The following is a 13,943-nucleotide window of genomic DNA, read 5'->3' as shown; positions in this document are numbered from 1 at the left end:
CTCTGGTCCCTCAGGTGTGTTCATGATCAGAACAGAGGAATTCCCCAGAACCCCACCCCCTACCTGTCTGACACACACACACACACACACACACACACACACACACACACACACACACACACACACACACACACAGGTGAGTTTATAGGTCACAGCTCACCTGCATCATTCAGTGTGACGGCTTCATTAATGATCGAGCTACTACAGAAACAGAGTTGAAGCAGCTGAGACTTGATTTAAACATCAGACGTCTCCAACAGCTCGTCTGCTGCGATCAGTCTGCAGGAGAGAACACATCGCTACCTGATCTGAGAACAGATTTACACCTGCGACATGTGATCACAGTCTGCAGGAGAGAACACATCACTACCTGATCTGAGAACAGATTTACACCTGCGACATGTGATCACTGTCTGCAGGAGAGAACACATCACTACCTGATCTGAGAACAGATTTACACCTGCGACATGTGATCACAGTCTGCAGGAGAGAACACATCGCTACCTGATCTGAGAACAGATTTACACCTGCGACATGTGATCACAGTCTGCAGGAGAGAACACATCGCTACCTGATCTGAGAACAGATTTACACCTGCGACATGTGATCACAGTCTGCAGGAGAGAACACATCACTACCTGATCTGAGAACAGATTTACATCCTTGATGTGCTGCTGAGCTGGTGAACCCACTTTAGCTGAGCAGCTGAAGTGAAGGTTTCAGCTTTAGAACTGGTGTAAATAATGTCTCTGTCATGACTGTTCAACATTATTATCATTCCATTTTGGTCTCTAGAGCCCTAAATTCCCAAAAGTCACCCGTCGCCAGGACCAAATATTCATCTATAGCTCCGACCACGGCTCTGAAACCAGAAGTACTGAAGTCTGTTGGCAGGTGAATGAAACAAACTGGGTCCATCCCCTGTTCAGCACCAACACGCTGCCCATCTGGAAGAAGAACATGTGTCACATTGGAGCAGAGGAACAGTCATTCTCAGAAATGATGTTAATATCTAAATATGAACCGCTGGTCAGTAACCTGCCGTACTTCAGCTGAAATGACTCTCGTGGGATCATTCGTGTCTCGGCCTGCTGGACTGGATCCAGGTTCAGGTTTAAACCTGGATTATTTGGGCTTTGGCTGCTCTCTGCTGGATCCACACACATCACATCAGAGCTGATCCAGCTTTCATGTCTGAGTCAACATCAATCCACCAACCTGCAGACCTGACGGCTGCAGTTTCACAGACATGCGTTTGTATTTCATCATGAGCAGTCTGTTAACAAGCTCCTTCAGTTCTTCTTTAAGTTTCCCACTGAAACACGTTTTATGAGCCTTTGAGTGACTTTCAAACTTGACTTTTTCCAGTTGATGATCCTGAAACAACAGCAGCAGCTGCACAGAATGATTTGGTGCTTGTGAGGAGTTAACAGAGATGTGTAACGTGAGGGTGTGTCGCAGATTTAGACAGATTTATTAACTGACAGCAGTTTAGATGATCAGAGGATCTGTGAGTCAAACTGAACCAGACTGAACTCTGTTTGAGTTCATTTAGTCTCCCAAACAAACTCAGCAGAGCGAAGTGTCCCACCTCGTCTGAAGGCCAAACTCAAAGTCCCTGCGTCCCGGTCTGAACTCCAGACGACGATCTCGAAACCTCATGACTTGCATGTAGTGGCTCAGTAAAGTAAGTGATGAAACATTTCCTCCCAGCAGCAACGTGCAGGTACAGTCAAAATGTAAAAATGTTGGCATGGACATTAATGCCTGTTCACACATGAAGATACAGTGGAGAAATTCTGAGGCGAATTCAGTCCATAAACCAAACCCTTCAATAAAATGTACATGACTGGATTCACTCACATCGTAGTTCTTCCTAACTCTGGTGAACTTCTGATCACAAGTTCAAACTGTCCTGAGCTCAGTTGTGAGTGGACGACAGCCGGAGAGTCTAAAGTGACGAAAGCTAACATAGCTTATTAGCTGTGTGTTAGCATCAAGTTTTATCGAAGCTCTTCTGTCAGAGCACAAAGTGGTTTACACCCAGTTAGACGACCGGAGACTTTATGCTGAAACAGCTGGTAATAAACTGACTGATCTTATCTCCCGTTTAGCGACGGACATAACAGCTAGTAAGCTTCATAGCTTGAAGAGCCTCATTTCAGCAACTGAGCTGATGAAATTGATATGTTTGGTGTGCAAGCATCATTCATTAGCCTCATTAGCTTGGAGAGATTAAACAAAATGCAGAGAGAGAAGAGAGAAAGAAGCAGGATTGGTGCTAGCCTGGCTGGCTAGCATGTTAGCGGTTAGCTCATTAACTAGTCAAGGGTTAACAAATACAGGTGGGACAGTACAAGACAAAACAAAAACACAGTGTGGATATTACTATCAAATGTTGAGTTTTCAGCAGTTAAACAACAGACTGTAACAGATTCATAAAGTCATAAATTTAAACTTCACTGAAACTGAACACTAAGTTTGTTCTGCAGACGCTGTTCACACTCAGTGTGAATGGAGGAATGTCAGCAGTGTGACAGCGAGAGGAGATAACATCTCACTAAGTGTTTCTCAAGGAAAATCCTCCAGAGAGCCGACAGGTGATTAATCTGTGATAAAGCTCAGGCACAGGAGAACCAGAACAAAAGGCTCATATATATATATATATATATATATATATATATATATATATATATATATATATATATATATATATATATATATATATATACACACTGTATATACTGTATAATACACGCATGTGAGGGAACTTACCCTGATTCTGTCGGCCCAGCTCTGGTCCAGATCTGGCACAGCTGGTGGCTGAGGCCCCAGAATCCAGCCTGATTCATCGACACTGAATGAACCGAGTGCTGAGGCAAATCTGGCAGCCGGATCTGATGCTGGACGATATCTCATATCTGTACCACCCATGTTTGTAGACCCGGGTGATGATGGTCCTGGATGAGAACAGAACACATCTGAATTCAGCAAGTCAAGCCTCATCCGGGCCCTTCATGGACCTTACTGATCCAACTTTTCTGTAGTGACTGAAGAGAGACAGATAAAGTACTGATCTGGTCTGGACTGGGTCTCTGAAACTCAAAGCTCACACATGGCCTTGGCTAATCTGTAGGACACTCCCACACCACGTAGGACACTCCCACATCATGTAGGACATTCCCACACCACTTAGGACACTCCCACATCATGTAGGACACTCCCACACCACGTAGGACACTCCCACATCATGTAGGACACTCCCACACAGCGTAGGACACTCCCACGTCATGTAGGACACTCCCATATCACATAGGACACTCCCACTCCACGTAGGACACTCCCACACCACATAGGACACTCCCACACAACGTAGGACACTCCCACATCATGTAGGACACTCCCACGTCATGTAGGACACTCCCATACCACATAGGACACTCCCACTCCACGTAGGACACTCCCACACAGCGTAGGACACTCCCACATCATGTAGGACACTCCCACATCATGTAGGACACTCCCACATCATGTAGGACACTCCCTGAGTCTTCAGACTTTTTCTAGTGTCACTGGAGTCGTTTGGAGACTCTGACGTGAAAGCATCGTTCTGACTCTTCTTAACGAGCAGCAGGTTCTGCTTTGTAGATCTAAACATATGAAGGGTGTTTGTTACTGCTGCTGAGGAACATGTTATCTTAGTTTAATCAGAAACAGTGTGGCCTAACGCACCAGACTCCACTTAAATAAACACTAATTTTATTATCATGAAACACACTTAATATAAAGCAGACAGACACTAGCCGTTTTTATACCAGGCTGTAAGCCGCCAATGTGCCCGTTGTTTTTGCAGCTAGGTCTGCAGATTTAGAAGGTGGTAAATCGCGGGTCTGTTTTGGTCCGCTAATTTGCCACCTCGGAGGGCACACTTGTTTCCACCTCCATTGCTGTCTAAATCTGAGCTGTCGATGTGCCGGCCAGCAGTGAAGCCAGATACACTTACCTGCTCTGTTAATGGAGTCTGGTTATATCGGGCTTAACACAAACCACCAGCCAGTTCAAACTGTTCACTCCAAGTGTTTCTGAAATAGTTTGTTAAAAAGTAAAAGACACAAACATGTAAACTAACCTGAACATTACCCGCCATCTTCTCTGCCGTCACTGTTTCTCTGTCGTCCTCTCCGACATCTGTGGATCTTTGCCAGAAAGTTGAGTTGTGAAAACTGTTGAATGGTGGATCAGTTGTTCCACGTTTTAATCTCTCTGTTCGCTTTTCTCTGTTAACTTGGTGTTTAGCAGCTTCTGTCCATGTCCGTTACATGTCGGCGCGTCGATCTTCTCTGCTGCCCGTCTTGGCACGATCCAGTTCTGTGGTGATGTCATCGTCATCATCAGGCAGAAGACTAATTGAAACATTTTTTTATTTGTTAATAAAGTTGTGTTTTAATGATTTATTCACATTCCAACACATATACACACAATCAATCAATCAATTAATTTGATTTGAAAAAACAGAAGGAGAGATTTCATTGGGTGGAGCTGGGCTGACCTTCTGGCTTCATGCTAAGCTAGGCTAGAATCCTGAAATTAGTAACACAGCTAATGCAGTCAAAACAGTATCTCAAAGATTATTTTATGATTAGTGTGACTGACATCGTCTACATTTTCCAATTTTTCTCTTTTACTTGTCTTCGGTCTTTGCGCTAAGCTAGGCTAACCATGTGCTGGACATGACTCTGCATCAATGGACATATCTATTGATTATCTGACTAATTATTAGCTAGTAAGCTAATGTTTCACCTTGTGATTGTTCAGTTTGATGGTAAATTCCAGCAAGTTTGTTTTGGGGGAATTCATGAAAACAAAGTTCAATTTGACATTATTGCAGCTCCAACATCAGTTAGCCTGCTAGCTTTTGTTAGCATCACATTATTAAATGATTATTGCCGTGAGTGGCAGTCTTAGCAGGATCAATTATTAATGTTACTCCGAATTTATAAATGTCCGTCACGTCCGTGTACAAGCTTTATTTACCAACAGAACTAGTGAGTCTACAACTTCTGCTTTAATACCTAACCACACACACACACACACACACACACACACACACACACACACACACACACACAGGTAATGACAGAGTGTCTGTAAACACACAGTTTTAGCGCACTAATGGCCCGTCTGTGCACACACACTCTGACAGTAACTGATGGTGGAGTTTCTTTGATGGTGTGTGTTATTGTCAGAGGGGCAGGTCGAGACAGGAAGCTGCTGTGATCTCTCTCTCACACACACACACACACAGGTCACCTGTCTCAGGTATGTCTCCCTGCTGTCAATTCTCTTTCCTTTACTTCACCATAATTATACAAACTTTACACGAAGAATTTAAGTTATTACACATCTCTGTTCACTATGATTTATATCTCTACACACTACAACACCCATGAGCCTCAGCTGCTGTTGCCATGGAGAATTGTTAATCTGATGCTGAAGTGAAAGCAATTAAACCTGTTGCCATGGTTACTGATGTATAACAAACAGACTTCCTGAAAGCATCGTTCAGTATTTATCTCTCTACGTTTGTTCTTCACATCATCCTGTTGTTTTCCCTTATAGTTGAAACTTTCTATACATCATATTTTAAATTAATGTGTATTGATCAGTGTTGTTAAAGTACCCACAAGGCTCAACTATGATATGGTGTTAACGTATCACTTTGGTTTTTTATTTATTTATATATATATATATATATATATATATATATATATATATATATATATATATATATATATATATATATATATATATATATATATATATATATATATATATATATATATATATATATATATATATATATATATATATATATATATATATATAAACAAACCTGTTTCAGTAAAAACCGACAGATGAAACACACACGTCTGTTTTTCTTCCCTCAGTTTATTATCGTTAAGTACTTTCAAATTAAAAGACAAATTAAAAGAAACTCTTCACACTAAAACTTCCTGTCCATCGTCCCCTCAACAGAAACCAGACGAAGAACTTCCAGCTTCTTTTAAAAATTTAAAGACGAGGCTCCTCTGAAGTTCCAGACGCAGAGATTCGTCCTCTGGAAGAGATAAAGTGCATAAAGTCCGACTGAGAGACGCTCCTGAAGATTCATCAGCTGTTTCAGAGCGACAGCAGCAGGAAACGTCACGGCAACACGTTTATTATCTCATTTAGCTCTTACTCAAAACCAGAGGTCACATCTAAACTGACAACTTCAAACATAAAGATTAATAGAAACACGTTTCTGTAGAAAGAAGTCTTAGTAATTGTGACTTTTAAGAATCAGATAGATTTTATAATTAAAGGTTGTTTTTATTTGTTTTTCATGAAGTCCGTTCAGTCAAACAAAGGTTTTAGCTTGTGTTCTATTAATAGTCTGCATTGTTGTAAATTAACACTAATGTGATATTAAATAAGATGGTCAGTCTTTTCATTCATAAACATATTTGCTATTTTCTGCTGAAGAACATTGAACGCACCATTTCTCTGTAGTTTCTATCAGTTTATGTCTTTGATTATTGATTGTTGCTGTTGATTGTCATCAGTAATAACTGTGACCTGACGATGATAATGACAACAATAATAATAATAATAATAATGATAATAATAATAATAATAATAATAATAGTTCATTCTGAGGCTGCTCGACGCATCTGATGGCCAACTGACTGCTGCTGTCGCTGTGAAACTTCCCACATAACACTTCTCAACCAATCACAGAGCAGTATTCTTCTTCTTCTGTTGACTTGTAAATTTGAAGTTTCTCAATATCTGGATTCTGATTGTTCCAAACATCTGTGACGTCCATCAATCAGTTTATTGATCCGTCCGTCTTCGCAGCACTCTGTGTGTGTGTTTATTGGTTTCCATGGTGATGAGGATGACAGTCAGTGAGTGTTCTCTGGGTAAAAAGGCAGCGGAGGAGGAAGGACGAGTGTCCCTGAAGTAAACACAAACACAGAGTGCTGGCCGCCGTCGCAGGGTGATGACATCATTTCTAAAGGCCCAAAGACTTGCGTACAATCTTCTGGGCAAGTTTGTAAAACTGCTCTCTGTCCTCCCGCCACATTTTAGAGGCGTCAACGTTTGCACCGCTTTCATCGTTCGGCTCTGACAGGAGAAGAGAGAGGAGAGAGGAGAGGAGAGAGGAGAGGAGAGAGGAGAGGAGAGAGGAGAGGAGACAGGAGAGGAGACCAGAGAGGAGACCAGAGAGGAGACAGGAGAGGAGACAGGAGAGGAGACCAGAGAGGAGACAGGAGAGGAGACAGGAGAGGAGACAGGAGGAGACAGGAGGAGACAGGAGAGGAGACAGGAGAGGAGACCAGAGAGGAGACCAGAGAGGAGAGAGGAGAGGAGACCAGAGAGGAGACCAGAGAGGAGAGAGGAGAGGAGACCAGAGAGGAGACCAGAGAGGAGACAGGAGAGGAGACAGGAGGAGACAGGAGGAGACAGGAGGAGACAGGAGAGGAGACAGGAGAGGAGACAGGAGGAGACAGGAGAGGAGACATAGGACATTAGACACCAAGATCTTTATTTCTAAGCAGAACTTTGACAGCAGCGTCTCTGTGATGAGGCAGCTACGTACCTGCCAACATGCTGACCACTGACAGCAGGATCTTCTCCACACTCTGGACCGGACTCCACCTCTCTGCACTGCTCTCATAGCCCATCGGATCATCACCTGGAGCATGGAGGATGGAGATACACACCCGGCCATCTGGATAGACTACAGGAGGCGGAGCAGGAGCAGGATGGGGGTGAATGGTTACTGTCAGGGTTAGAGGTCTGCACAGTCTAGAACCAGTTTGTTTATTTATACACTTCTTGTTTAAAGTAATCTGTTTGACGACTGCTCTCCTGAGTGAAGAGCTGCTGTCTGAAAGCTGACAGTTGTGTGGAGGACAACATGGACCAGGAGACTCTTTTTGTGATGAGACTTTCACTGTAGGTGAAGACAATCTTTTAAACACTTACAGTGACTTTGTTGGAAGTTTTTTTTTTTAGAAGTTTAAGAAATGTAAATCTAGTATCCAGTCTGTAGTTTCACACTGACAGGAACAAACATGCGTGTCTGTCAGGTGAAACCAGAGATTATCAGTCAATCTGGCTCGAGCTGCCATCAAACATCTGATAGAGCAGCAACTTATCAGGCTGTGATAAGTGTTTCCTGTTGGCTTCCTGTCATGGAGGTGCTTCGTGCTCTCTGACAAGAGCCGGTGCTGCAGCCGGAATCAAACCATCAGCTGCTGTCAGAGATCAAGGTTCACCACAGCAACTGTCAGCCAGAAAAGTGAACATTTGTCCCTGTGACCGAGCTCAGAGAAACATCAGCAGACATGTTGGACTCCCACAGCAGAGACTCAGTCTTCTTCTTCATGTGTTTTATCTTCCTCTGCTGCTGTTTGTTGATAGAGGATCAGACGATACAGTTACAGCAGGAAGTTCAGCTCAGGGCCATGCTGGTGTGTGTGTGTGTGTGTGTGTGTGTGTGTGTGTGTGATAATGACGGCTCAAGTCAAGTGTCTCGTCCTCTAATCAGTACTGAGCGTGCTCAGACCATTCCTGCTGTGACATCATCGCTCAGACTTCAGTCCACTAATCAAAGTGCTAATGACAGCATGCTAACGACATGCTAACGGCATGCTAACAGCAGCGGAGCTGTGAGGCAGGTTGTGACTAGTCGAATGATGGGTTCAGACTCAAACAGAGTCTCAGCACATTCTGATGTTACTAAGGCGTCACATGACTGGTTTAAAGTCACATGACTGGTTTAAAGTCACATGACTGGATTGTGGTCATTTCTGCTCCCATAGACATAATATACGTAGACGCCTCATGGCGTGCTGGAACGTAATCCCACGTCGCCACCATCTTGGTTGGGTCTCCTCACTGTAGGCTAGTACCAGAGTCAATCAGAATCAACGGAGAACGAGCAACTATGAGCGTATTTTGTGCAGTTTATGGTTGCAATAACCTGCGCAGTGTTGTTACCAGATCGCGGGGGATAACCTTTCACAAGTAACATTTATTTATTTATTTATTTATTTATTCATTTAATTTTTGTGACAGCTCCCTGTGTCATAAATCTGTGCCGATTGTAACCATGTGAAAATCCGCTACTTTTTTTCCCGGGGGTTTATGATTATTGTAGTTGTGGATACACCTTCCTCAGTAGACATAAATGCGGGGGGGGGGGGGCATTGGAGACCCATCAAAGATGGCGGCCACGCTGATACGTTAGCTCCAATAGGCAGCGTCAGTCTATGAGGCGTCTACGTATATTATGTCTATGTCTGCTTCCAGCAGGCAGAGAGACCTCAGAACAGTGACGTTGGTTCAAAATCAAAGTAACTAAAGCTGTCAGATAAATGTAGTGGAGTAAAACTGCAATAGTCCCCTCTGAGATGAAGCGGAGTAGAAGAAGAAAGTGACATGAACGGACACTCGAGTACAGAACCAGAACCTCAAAGTACAGACAGACACGAAACACATGTCGACTTACTGTTGGGGTGAAACATGTCGCAGGTGAACCTCATCTTCGGAGGACTGAGAGGATAATCAGAGGGGAAGCTGAGCACCGCTGGAAACACTCCGCCTTCAAAACACGTATCCTGAGGACCCCTGAGACACAGACACACACAGACACACAACAGAATTATCAATAGATATTTCTTTCTTTGTCTTCAGTTCCCATGATGCTTTGGATGATGTAAACAGGAAGTATAATGTTGCCATGGATTCTGTGAGTTATCTGTTGGCTACAACTGAAGTTTTATGAAGGTTCTATGGGTGGTTTGGGAGGTTCTGGCTGTCCCATCAGAGGTTTGTGGATGATCTAGTAGTTCTTCTGGAAGTTGCTGGGTCACTGGGAGGTTCTAGACCTCCTTCAGATTGTTTTAGGGGTCAAAGAACCAGTTCCAGCAGTCAAATAGTGTTTTCAGCCCTTTGGTCAAAGCAGTGGTTTCAGGAGTCCTGCAGGTTTCTCACAGAGAAGAAGCACCAAGTCTGCTCTGCTGGAACCACACTGAGAAACTTCATCTGGACTTTAACTTCCTGTCATTCATCTGTGTGTCCAGAACCAGTTCTGCATCAGGTTCTCTGATCAGCCTCATCACAGAGTCAGTGATCGATATCAGAGGGAGGATTATTTTTATCATCACAACTTTACTATCAGACTTCATGTTTGAATATCTGAACACACACACTCACACACTCTCTCACACACACACACACACACACACACACACACACACACACACACCCCTTCTTATACAAGAGTCAGTTTGATAAAACTTTATTGACAGTCACAACAGACCAAATAAAAGAGCGTCTGACAGAGGCTGTGTCCTCGCTGTCCTCTCATCCTGTTCCTGTCAGGTCTTCAGCTGTCCAATCAATAAAGCTGATAAAAGGCCACAAAAAAAAGCATCTGACAGAGAGGAGGTAACCCTGACGATTGTCTCAGGTAATTATGGGATGGTGTGGTGATGATGTCACACTGAGCAGGAATGTGCAGGTTAGAGAAGAAGAAGAAGAAGAAGAAGAAGAAGAAGAAGAAGAGTAGCAGGAGGCTCAATTATATCTAACGATGATGACACCAGCTGCTGCCTTCACTGACATCATGTTCACTGCAGCTTCTACCTGCTCTTATTGACTGCAGATGTCTCTTTCTGGTCATTTCCTTCTATAGAAATAAAGACTAAATTAATTAATCAAAAAATTAATCTACTGCTTTGATGAGAAGCGGCCAATGAGCATTTTGAAAATCCATTTCACACTTTTAATTTTACCAGACTGAATCTGTTTAGGTGTTGGACAGTCTGTCACACTGACGAGGCTTTTAAAGACAACAAGACTCTCTTTCATCTCTTACCGACATTTCCTGACTGCAGTTCAGATAAAACAAATCATTCAAATAAACTGTTTTGATTCATGAACCAAAAACAGACACTTATGTATGTATATGTATATTTCTGGTGTTTTATAAGATAAATAATTTATCTGAAATGAATCCAAAATCTGTGACTGTCGTTAAATCCTCAGTCTTGTCTGGAGGCTCTGCACAGACAAACAACCATTTCGATTAACAGACTAGAAACTTAACAAGCTGTAAATAAAGTCTGATCTCCTGCTGGTTTCTTAGTGAATCAGAATCACATGTTCCGATTCTCCTCTGAGCTCACCTGTTCATGTTGGAACACTGACACCTGCTGGTCACAGCATGAAACAGAACAGCAGAACCAACAACCTGACTCATGACAGAGGATATCTGGACCTGCAAGAGGCTCAAAAGGCTCTGAAACATAATGAGTGAAAAGGTTTCTCATCATTCCTCCTCATTACCGCTGCCTCAGACAGTCAGTGTGCTCTCAGCTGTGATGAGCTGTTTCCACAGCGCCTAACATTTATTATCCATCATGATTATTTCATGTATGAACCGAGACGTTTCACCGACATGCAGTCTGTACTCACATGATGAGAGCCTCCCATTCAAAGAAGTTCTCCTCATTGGCTGGACCTGAAACACAAAACCAAAAACTCTATCACACATAACAGCACAAACACCTCTGTGATCCACATCATTGTCATCAGTCAATCACTTTGATCATTAATCAGCAACTATTCTGATTATCAATCTTTTATGTGACAAAAGATGAACCAGTTCAGACACAACAGGAGGCAGTCCTCAGTAAACACATCTGGTCTCACCTGCAACGATCCCCTCAGGTGGGTTCAGAGTCAGCTCTGTAACACACACACACACACACACACACACACACACACACACACACACACACACACACACAGGTAAAGACGCTGTGACCTTTTCCTCACAGGTAAACAGTATTTATCAGGTGATTGAAACCGTTTCATTCTACTTCTCTCTGGTTTAAATAAATAGAAACAGAACAGAAACATGCGTATTGCTAACTGAGCTAACATGTTAGCAGTAAAAACTACTGGGGGCGTAACAGCTGCTAACAGACTGACAAGCTAACCGCAGTATTAAGACCACAACTAACACCTAGCGGCTTAAATTCAAACTAATCGAGATAATATGCACGCTAATCTGCCAAAATACGACTAAGTTTTAGTCTAATTAAATGGCTACTCTCCCAATCCCCCTAGCTAATGGAGTAGGCAAGGCTAGCTCCGCTAATCCCAGATGCACCAAACTTCATCTAAAAAACTTTTAAAATTATCATAATCTGAGGATTACCAATATTTAACGGCGCTGCTGGGAAGCACAAAGGGTTACAGCGCTTTATTAACCTATAATGTATAATTCGTCATAGAAGAATTAGCTTCACTGATCGTTTATGATAAATAAATCTTAGTTTTAGAAAGCGACCGCTTGTTCCTAAAGATCCATCGATAACATCCAAGTTACTAACATTTTGCTGTGCGCTGACGAGCCACACAAACAAATTATATAGTGTTATTTTACTGCGATGACAGCGGCTAGATGAATATTAATGATGCCGAATCATAGTAACATTTCACCGTTTCATCATGCTTTCCAAACTATGTTGCAATACATGAGTGACCCTGCGGTGGAAAGAATACATCATTTAAACAGCTGATTTTTTAAAGGAGGTTTGGCAAAGGAGGATTACAGGAGCTCACGGGACTGTTAGCTTAGCCTGTTTGCTAACGTCATAAGTTCGCCTATTGGCTGAAGGCGGTGTGACGACACTGTTTGATTCGCTAACTCACGTTTATACTCGGCCATGAGTCTCTTAAGCGCGGTTCCGGCCATCGAGTCCCGGAGACACAACACAAAATAAAAAGCAGCGGCTCGGTTCTTCTTTTTAACTCCGCAACCAAGCTGTCCTCACAGCTGACACAGCGCGCATGCTCAGATGTCCGTTTCCTCTGAGTGTTGTTTGAGTGTCAGCAGACAGCGCAGCGCCCCCTGTGGACCCGGAGGAGCACCACCAGTCCATAACAGGCATTAGGAAAGTAAATCAATTAAATCAAATTAAATTACATTACATTACATTGTATAACACAACACAAAATAGAATAAAATTAAATGACAGAAATAATAACATTGAATAAAATGACATCAAATTTACATTAAATTAAATCAAATCAAATCCAGGACTTGTGTGGGCAAAGCAGTTCCGACCCTCCAAAAGATCAGTCGCCTTTGTCAGAGCTGGGGATCAGGTACCCCCTGCCAGAAGAACTCCCGCAGGCATCCGGACCTCTGCGAAAGACCGGCAGCTGCTGGTGGACCCGGAGCTACAGCTGAAGTTTCCCAGACACATCGCAGGAACTACCCTGCAACCTGACATCGTCCTCGTGTCTGAGTCCACCAAACAAGCGGTGCTACAGGAGCCTGGGAGAAGCCTTCGAAAGAAAGCTCTCCATGTCTGCGGGACTGGTCAGCGACCGTCAGCAGGCTGGTTGGAGAACGAAATGCCTCCCAGTGGAGGTCAGATGTGGACGTTTGGCAGCCCGTTCTTTAGCCAAGGTCTTCAGCATGTTGGGCATCGAGGGAGAGAGGAGAAGGAAAGCCATCCACAGTGCATGGAGGCATGGTAGCTGGGCCATCTGGACACAAGCTGGGGCCTGATCAGCAGCTCAGCTCAGCTGCCTTTATTAACCGGCAAGGGCACAAGAAGCGGGTACTGACACTGTAACGAGCTTATAAAGACGTCTGAGTCATTTAATTATTAGAGTTTAGAGTTATGGGAGAGGAGCAGGGAGACAGGTCATCTCCTCTTTTAGTTTACTGGATAATTTGCCAAAGTGACCAATAAGAAGAAGTGTGTGTGTTCTGGAGAAGGGACTCTAAAAACCCTCGCACAGGAAGAGAAGGAGGGTGACACTTGGTAGATCTCCTAAGATCGAAGGCTGGTGGCAGTCCTGATGGA

The 13,943-nt window shown here is 43.3% G+C and overlaps 2 protein-coding genes across 4 annotated transcripts in view; both read right to left on the bottom strand.

Annotated features, from left to right (window-relative positions):
- Positions 1-4,344, bottom strand: part of LOC119025768 (thrombospondin-type laminin G domain and EAR repeat-containing protein-like) — a 27,959-nt gene extending 23,615 nt beyond the window's left edge. For both annotated transcript variants that reach the window (XM_037109693.1, XM_037109694.1), the window contains exons 1-2: positions 4,130-4,344; positions 2,776-2,960 (exon numbers count right to left, since the gene is read on the bottom strand). The gene's annotated coding sequence lies outside the window, so the exon portion shown is untranslated. The remainder of the gene's footprint in view (positions 1-2,775; positions 2,961-4,129) is intronic.
- A 1,585-nt stretch (positions 4,345-5,929) lies between these two features.
- On the bottom strand, positions 5,930-12,935 carry ube2g2 (ubiquitin-conjugating enzyme E2G 2 (UBC7 homolog, yeast)). Of its 2 annotated transcripts, none has more exons than XM_037110561.1 (6): positions 12,778-12,935; positions 11,770-11,805; positions 11,533-11,578; positions 9,563-9,681; positions 7,646-7,786; positions 5,930-6,118 (listed from the first exon to the last, which is right to left on the bottom strand). In XM_037110561.1, exons 1-6 carry the CDS (start codon positions 12,818-12,820, stop codon positions 6,030-6,032), a joined length of 474 nt encoding a protein of 157 aa, XP_036966456.1. In that variant the 5' UTR covers positions 12,821-12,935; the 3' UTR covers positions 5,930-6,029. The 2 variants fall into 2 exon arrangements, with proteins under 2 accessions (XP_036966456.1, XP_036966455.1); XM_037110560.1 differs by lacking the exon at positions 5,930-6,118 and adding an exon at positions 6,334-7,170 and having other exon boundaries at positions 12,778-12,933.
- Positions 12,936-13,943: the final 1,008 nt, after the last annotated feature.

This window comes from Acanthopagrus latus, chromosome 9 (genome assembly GCF_904848185.1).
Source record: "Acanthopagrus latus isolate v.2019 chromosome 9, fAcaLat1.1, whole genome shotgun sequence".
Lineage (NCBI taxonomy): Eukaryota > Metazoa > Chordata > Actinopteri > Spariformes > Sparidae > Acanthopagrus > Acanthopagrus latus.
This window is presented reverse-complemented; position numbering and strand designations above follow the sequence as displayed.